The 9,266-nt window shown below is 35.1% G+C and overlaps 1 protein-coding gene across 1 annotated transcript; it reads right to left on the reverse strand.

Annotated features, from left to right (window-relative positions):
- Positions 1-3,703: 3,703 nt before the first annotated feature.
- Positions 3,704-5,084, reverse strand: LOC101887922 (probable serine hydrolase). Its single transcript, XM_005189106.4, has 2 exons — positions 4,948-5,084; positions 3,704-4,888 (listed from the first exon to the last, which is right to left on the reverse strand). Exons 1-2 carry the CDS (start codon positions 4,948-4,950, stop codon positions 3,953-3,955), a joined length of 939 nt encoding a protein of 312 aa, XP_005189163.1. The 5' UTR covers positions 4,951-5,084; the 3' UTR covers positions 3,704-3,952.
- Positions 5,085-9,266: the final 4,182 nt, after the last annotated feature.

The following is a 9,266-nucleotide window of genomic DNA, read 5'->3' on the forward strand; positions in this document are numbered from 1 at the left end:
TTTATTTTTTATGCCAAGAGGACATTCTGAATTGATAAAATTTGTCGAAATGGGTCCAGCCATTCTTGAGATATAAGCATTCTAGCTAACATCCCCTTCCTTTATATATTTGTACACATTGTATGTATTTCGCAATATATATCCGATATATTTAATACCGACATCTACGTAACAGTCAGAATTCACCTGTTCGTCTACTTGTGGTTTTGCCGGGATTAAAAATATTCGCGGTTTAATGGAAAATTTTACTTTTACTTAACACAAATATTATGGTCTATTTCACCCACTAAATACTACCCGATGACCATCAAAATTGGTAGACTTCTACCCGGCCATAAGCTCCTAACTTCCGCGTCGATTGGTCTATAATTGCGACCTGTAGAGCAACTGTAAAATCAGGATATTTTTCAGTTTTTGGTCCATTTCAAATATTATGCGATCATCTCCAAAAGAAATAGTCCCACCCTAGTCCCACCTCCATTTTCAATTTCGTGAATATCGGGGCATAATTGCGACCTGTAGGGTGATTACAAATTAACATGGACAGACGGACGGACGGACATACATAGCTAGATCAACTCAGCTCGGCGAGATAGGAAGATCCATATATACTTTCCTATGTGGGAAACCAATATTTCGAGGTGTTACATAGTTTTTGGCCCAATCAAACTTATAATACCCCCAACACATAGTGTTGTAGGGCATAAAAAGTAACTAAGTTCGGCTGGGTAGAACTTTTACCCTCAACCATTTTGAAGGAACTTAAAATATTTCTAAAAATAAACAATCATTCGAAAATACCGCTCAAAGGAAAACCGTTATATAGGGGCTATTCGAAGATGTGGTCCTGTATAAGTAATTTTTTCTCAGAGGCTGTTGTACCCATTACGAACTTTAAATGCGAAATTTGACCTATTTAGACAATTCTCTTCCAGGGGTAAAGTACTTGTTACGGGAGCTCTAATAAATACACATAGTGGTTTAGGGTATCATATTGACCATTCCTTATTGGTTTTGAACTGAAACTAAATCAAGTTCATAGATGGGCTATATCGGTCCATTTTTTCGTATAACCTTCAAGTAATGATAACTTCCGAATCGGTATATTTTGATGTTTGTTAATAGGTGTTTCATGTTCCAATCCCTTGATGTTAACCTACCCATCTACCATTTAATACCCTCCTTTCAATAAATAAAAGCGTTATATTGGGGCTATGCGAAGACGAGGACTTCATGTGCATTTTTTTATAGTAAGCTGTAGTGCCCATTAGGATTTTCAAATACGAAATTTAAAACAATTCGAATGACTCGAGAAGCTTATATAATCAATCAACATATCGAATAAAGTGGGGTACCGTTATATGGGGGGGCTCTACGAGAACGTGAACCTACATTTACAATTTCTTGTCACAGAATGTAGTACCCTTACAAACTGCAAATACGAAATTTAAAACAATTTCGGTGAATAATGTCGTTAAAATCAAAATACCGAATGTAGGGAGGTGCAATTATATGGGGTCTATACCAAACCTACTTACTTAAAATTCCGTCTCGAATGGTTTAGAATTGTGTCCTGTAGAACAACAGCAAAATTAGGACATTTTTCTGTTTTTGGTCCATTTCAATCCATAAATATTTTGCGATCCTTTCACAAAACAGTAGGCTTCTATTCTGACCATATCCCCACCTTCATTTTTAACTTCGTAAGGAATTATGTGTTTTTCGATTCACCTTAATTCTTCCTGTTTTCAGTCTGAAGACTATCAAAATTTATTAAAAAGAACGCAAAAGAACTTTGGTGAAATTCCTGATTTGAAGATTCTAGACAGGGAAACTGGGGAAACTCACAGGTTTTTATAAAAAATATATATTTTCTGTTTGGGTTCCGTAATTGCGACCTGTAGCGTGATTTCAAATTAACATGGATAGACGGATGGACGGACATGCATGTCTAGATCAACACAGCTCGGCGAGATACGGAGATATATATATAGTTTCTTATGTCGGAGACCAATATTTCGACATGTTACATAATTGTTGGCCCAATCAAACTTATAATACCCCCATCACATGTTGTTCTAAGGTATAAAAAGGAATTTTTGGAGCACAATAATGTAGTAGGACTATCTTGTGGTAGAAATTAAATAATTGGTTTATTCAATGAACACTCGTAAAATATAGATATTTAATTTTTTGTGGTATGTTTATACCCTACAACACTATGTGTTGGGGGTATTATAAGTTTGATTGGGCCAGAATTTATGTAACACCTCGAAATATTGGTTTCCCATATAGGAAAGTATATATGGATCTTCCTAGCTCGCCGAGCTGAGTCGATCTAGCTATGTATGTCCGTCCGTCCGTCTGTCCGTCTGTCCGTCTGTCCATGTTAATTTGTAATCACTCTACAGGTCGCAATTATGGCCCGATCTTCACGAAATTTAAAATGTAGGTGGGGTTAATGTCAGAATAGAACCCTATTTCTTTTGGAGATGATCGCCAAAGGTTTAGGGGTTGAAATGGACCAAATACTGAAAAAATGTCGGATTTTGCAGTAGCTATACAGACCGCAATTATAGACCAATCGACGCGGAATTTCGCATGTAGCTAGAGTTTAGGGCGTGGAAGAAGCCTACCAATTTGGGTGGTCATCGGATAATATTTAGCGTCTAAAATAGACCATATATTTTTTGTTGAAAAAATTCAAAAATTTTCATTAAACCGCGAATATTTTAAATCCCGGCGAAATCACAAAGCCATGACAAGGTTACTCCTGATCTTTACATTGATGTTAAGATCCAACAAATCGAATGTATAGCAAGATATGTGCGATATATATGTCTATTAAAGAAGATATGTTTGAAAGATCTCTTATATGTCGAGAACGGCTGAACTGATTTCGACAGTTCTCATTAATTCAGAATGGCCTCTTGGCAGGAAAGAAAAAACGTCTAAAAAAATCGCATAAAAATATCTTTCTAAAGATGAAAATATTGATTTTGTAAAATTTTCTCATATTTTTTCAATTTTGTCATATTTTTGGCATATTTTCATTTTGAATTAAACATTTGGTAATATTTCTACAGCTAACAAAACTAAGTAGTTAGGATATCAGGATATCATATACAGATCGCATTTATGGCCCGATCCTTACGAAATTTTGCATGGGGATAAAATGAGGGTCAGAATAGAAGCCTACTCTTTTTGGAGATGATCGCCATATATTTAGCGGTTGAAATGGACCAACAAAACTTCAAAATTGTCAGCAGGTCGTAATTATCGCCCGATCCTCACGCACATTTGAATGGGTGTTACCGGCCATTGCAAAAGCCAAGCAGTTTTGGATGGCCATCCAAAAATATTCAATGTGTGAAATAGTTTGCCAACTTTTGTAGACAAAATAAGAAAATGTCCATTCTAGTGACTTTTTGGAGAATTCACAAATACTGGAAAGACGCACTTCTGACTATTTCGTTAACGCCGATTTCGTTGCAGAATTTAGTCAAATGTCTGTATCTCATATAGATGCGTTTCAGTCAAAAACCAATAATAAATGTTAATCTTTTGCCACTTCTGAGAGATTATAGGTCTTTGGGAAATATTGGTTTCAGATCTAGGAAGACCATTTACGTGCAACATCTACAAATAAATTGGAAATGAGCAAATTAGTTAAAGTTGCTATTATTCGAAAATTAGAGAACGAAACCTGATGGTTTTCTTTTATTATTTGTCACAATATCTTGTGGAATTCTTTCGAGTATCTCGCCTATATACACTGTATCGTTTATTGTAGTGTTGTAGGGTATTCAACGGTCGGCCCCGCTCGACTGTAGCCTTTGCTTACTTGTTTAGAATTAATTTCATTTGACTGTGTTCGAAGTGCTGTAACGTATCATATGGCCGACTTTTATACCCTCAAAGTCATTTTTGTTTTTTCTAATTATTTTTTAATTCATAATTTACTCTCTGCAATCGTGGCATCATGGCTCCTATATTTAGCCAAAAATGGTAGAATGCATTCCGCCACCTCATTGGGATTATTTAAATGACAGTGATGCGTAAGTCCCGGTAGAACGTGAAACACAAAATTGGGATTGTTTTGTTCGTGCCACTGCTTAATGGCTTTAGTCACTGTGGCTTGTTCATCGATGTGATAGGAATCACCTCCCTTTATTACCAGCCAATTGATTTGTGTCAAATTCTTGCTCATCGCCATACAAAGTCCGGGGTCGGTGTTGTATTCTTGCAGCAGCTTTATTGAGCCATCGCGTGAGAAACAGAACATATTCTTCTCAGAATTCCATGTCGTGTTTCTTTCTAGAATATATTTGGTTTTATCTATATCAATGGATTTCTCTGAAGCTTCATATAATAGTTCTTGTAATTGCTCGAATGTGTATAGAGGTTTCTTTTGATTATCTCCTTTCAGTTTACGTTCGGTCTCCGCAAGAAATTTATCCATTGAGTAGCGGAAAAAGTAAATTTGGCCCGAGAGGGGATGATAGCGTGTGTGTAGAATGTCAATGCTAATTAACAAATCGACCAGATGGGGAAATAAGGAGGAGAAATGAAATGATACTGCCGCACCCATGGAGTGTCCCATCAAAGATATTTTCGGCCACTTAAAGTACAGCATTATCGCCCTTATGGCGCGTACATAGTCCAAAGAGTGATAAAGTATACCAGGCGGATTGTGACTAGATTTTCCATGTCCCGGGAAATCGATTGCCAGTACAGGTACATAACGACTTAGTATGGGTGCCAGTAGGGCGAAACTGCCGGCATTGTCTTGCCAACCGTGTAGTGCCAGTAGTGGACGCTCCTGGCGATTTCCATACCAACAACCGGCAATGTAGCCACCTTTGTGGGGTATTTTTATTTCCTCGTACTGAAAACAAATAAGTTGAATTAATTTGAAATTTTTGAAAATCAATAACCATAATTTACCATAATTTATTTTTTGAGTATTTAAAATCTCCTCGCGTCAATCTGACCCCAAATCAACGTACAATGAATGAATGGACGGACTATGTTGTGTAAACAAACAGACATTTGCTTTCTAAACATTTTCTAATCTCTAGAATTGAATATAATCTGATAAGTGCTATGAACCCCATGAAAATATTGAAATTTGTGATAAGCTAAACAAAATTTCCGATTTCTCTTATCAACAAATTAAAAATTCTCTCTGCAAATAAACGATTAATGCCTCTTAAAATGCTATCATTACCAACAGCGGGAACACGAGCTTATCAAGAGAGTTCCAATAAACCGACAGTTATTGAATTCTCAATATTTCATTTTTTAAAAGTGTGAACTTGTGAGCCCATTCATAGCATATTCACAAGGTACGAAAAAAGATTTTTGTTCACTTTAGATGAAATGTGTCCAATCGTTAATAATTGACAAACAAGTAAGGGAAAGTCAAAAGTCGGGCGGCTGCCGCAGCAAAAGAATTTATTTGAAGTAGATCATCATCACCTATCAACCTTTGCCTTTAAAGCAGTCATAATTTGGTTTCAGAGGGAACTAATATATGGGAGGCATATCCAAATCTATTTTCACCAAAATTGACGGGGACATTTGATTTGATCTTTTATACCTATAGAGTGCATGATATCACTTCCATAAGGATTATATTAAACAAGTAAGCAAAGGCTATTGATGTGCGGAGCCGACCATGTGATACCCTACAAGACTACAATTTGTTAGAAGTCCCCTTATGTCCAAATCCATTTTGGAAGATTTCGCTTTTGAAATTATGTCACGAAGCACTGCCCCATTATTACCCTTAGCTTTTTTACCAATATTTACGCACTCCGTCGTGCTGTTAGTTGTTGTGGTCCATTTTACAGCTAAATATAATCCAATGGTCATCCAAAATGCAAGAATTCTTTCCTGTTCTTAACTTTCTTCTCAGGCGAGTCGATTGAAATTCGTTGACGAATATAGCCAAATATCATAGACCAGCAAATCATCTAAATCTAAATTTAGAAATACAGAGGGGCCTCTTGCATTTGGAGATGATCGCAACATATTTGGGGGTTCAAATGAACCAAGAACTGAAAAAATTTCCTGATCACACAATAAATTTTTTCAGTTTTTGGTTCATTTGAACCCCTAAATATGTTGTGTGTGGCTTAGCCCTTCTGAGCCTAACCCTACCCTTGTGAAAATTTTCATGAGGATCGGACGATAATTGCACTCTGCATATATTAACCCCAACCCGTATTGTAAGGTGCAAAAATATTACAATATATACACTTCAATATTATAAGTCAAATTGAAACAATCGCATGCGATAAAAAATATGAAAAAAAATGTCACAAAATACTACATAATCTATATTAATATCATTATTGGCAACAGTTTATGCGATTTTTTTAGATTTGATACTTTTATGCAAACAGGGAATTCTGAATTGACAAAATTTTTCAAATTCGGTTCACCTATTCTTGAGATATAAGCATTCTAGCTAACATTCCCTTCCTTTGTATATATACATTTTATATATTTCGCTATATATATCCGATATTTTTACTATCGGCATCTACGTAACGGTCAGAATTGACCTGTTAATGGAAAATTTTACTCTTATTTAACACAAATGGTCTATTTCACCCATGAAATATTACACGATGACCACCAAAATTTGAAGGCTTTTCCCCAGCTCTATAATTGCGACTTGTAGAACAACTGCAAAATCAGGAAAATTTTTTGGTCCTTTTCAAGCACTAGATATTATGCGATCATCTCCAAAAGCAATAGGCTTCTATTCTGGCTCTAGCCCCACTAAATTTCGTGAAGATCGGAGCATTATTGCGACCTGTAGAGTGATTACAAATTAACATAGACAGACGGACATACATAGCTAGATCAAATCAGCCCGGCGTGATAGGAAGATCCATATATACTTTCCTATATGGAAAAACAAATATTTCGAGGTGTTACATAATTTTAGGTCCAATCAAACTTATAATACCCCCAACACATAGTATTGTAGAGTATAAAAATATCCCTCAATACATCAAAAACGAATTTCTATACAAACTTCTCATATCCGCATACTGTTTACATTCCAAAATATTCCTCCGGATAAAGTCTTAAAACAAAATTAATGTCTGAATTTTGATGGTCACTTTTTTAAATTCCTTTACGCCAGAAACTAATGACTTCATCCACTTAGCAACATTTCTTTACGAAAACGAACTTTAAGTCCATTTAACACTATTCGTATGGACTAACGGATTTTGTGTTCATGTCCTTATTTATGTCTCAAACTTAAAGGAAATGTATAGAACGGATTTGCTTATAAAAACTTAAAGGAAGAAAACTTTTGTGGCATTAACTGAAATCCAACATTTTGCCATTCATTGTTGTTGTTGCTGGTGTCGTATTTTTTTTTTTCTTTTTTTATTGGAAATTCTTGCACAGTCCAGCCAACCATTAAGAAACTTTTGCTTTCGGTCATGGAATCTCTATGACTATTTACACATTCTTTTCAATTCTCTTCTTCGGCTCCTCTTTTATATATTTATACTGACTGGCATCCTTTTCTCCAATGCCTTCATAGAAAAACAATCAAACTTAATTTGAATGCGAAGAACACACGCAAATTGCCATAAAACGCAAAGGGACAGACAGACGGACAGCTACGAAGAATTCCGGTTAAATCAATGAAGCAGAATAGAAACCTTTAAGTGTTGTTTTTCTACATCAAGGATTTTGTTTAATGTGAATAGTTTGGGAATTTTTTTCGTTGCTGCTGTCTCTTTATAGCAATGAACCCAAAATGTGACAGCATTTACGAAGTTATCACAAATGTTGAGGGGTACAAATATAAAAATGACAATATCACAGTTCATTACAATGACAGAAGTGCACAGTGGTTGAAATGAGGCAAATAATAGAAGTGGGGAATGTGAGAATGTAAAGTCAAGGCGGCCTTTGTTTCTCAGATATGCGTATTATGCGTTTGAATATAAAACTGAAAAAATACAATATCAAAGATATCTTAAAAATTGCTTATACGGAAGCTATAATAAAGTACTACCTACATAAAAAATAAAATCGTGTAAGTAGAACTATTTAATTTTTGAAATTCGATGCATGAATTTTATAAAAAAAATGTTGTCAAACTTAAGAAATTGAAAATTTTGGGTCCACAAAGGCTAACAAGAACTGGACATTTCCCCGTCCAAGTAGCGGGCACTTGCTGGTCTATATATAAACAAGTAAAAAAGCTGTAAGTTCGGCGGCGCCGAAATTTTAATACCATCAACCATTTGGAATGAATTTAGCATTTTTCAAAAAAAAAAAAAAAAAAAAAAAAAAAACATAAATAAATAAAAAAAAAATAAATAAATAAAAAATAAAATAAATAAAATCCGTTAAAAATTCTGTTACAATCTTAAAACTAGTAAAGAAAGTCTTAAAGTCGGGCGGGGCCGACTCTATGATACACCACTTTGCTAAATTTTTAGAGCTCCGCATAAAAATTAAAAGTTTTTATGGGAGAATTCAATCAAAAACGCTATGATTAGAATTATAATTTAAAGTTCAAAGGACTAAATATGCCGAAGCATTTGTATCTTTTAAATTCGGACTTGTATTACCCATTTGGTGCACAATTAATTTGAAATCGGATGAAGATACATATGGGAGCTATATCCAAATCTGAACCGATCTCGATAAAATTTAGCAAAGTTATTTCTGAGCTGCATTTGATATATTTCCCCAAATATTGTTGTAACAGAGTGCATATTATGGCAGCGAAGGACAAAAATAACAAATCGGATGAACAGTATATATGGGAGCTATAGCTATATCTGAACCGATTTCGATCAAATTTTGCATACTTATTTCCAGGCCCAATTTGGTTGTATGTGCAAAATTCCATACTATTCGGGCTGATATTACACGTTTGGTGCACAATAAAAAGCAAATCGGACGAAGATATATATGGGAGCTATATCTAAATTTTGACCGATTATTTCCAATTTCAATACGGTTCGTCCTTGGGCCAAACAAATGATTTGTGCAAAATTTCATCTGAATAGGACTATAATTGCGAACTGTACGGACATGCATAAATCGACTGAGAATGTGATTCTATGCAGATCATCAAAATGAACTATGGGTCTATCTCGTTTCCTTTTGCCTGTTACAAACAAATGCACAAATACGTAATACCCTGACCACCTTGTGGTGTGGGGTAAAATTATGTTGTTTGACTTTGTTGCTGTCTTTTTATATCACCCTGTATT

Source organism: Musca domestica, unplaced genomic scaffold (genome assembly GCF_030504385.1).
Source record: "Musca domestica strain aabys unplaced genomic scaffold, Musca_domestica.polishedcontigs.V.1.1 77, whole genome shotgun sequence".
Lineage (NCBI taxonomy): Eukaryota > Metazoa > Arthropoda > Insecta > Diptera > Muscidae > Musca > Musca domestica.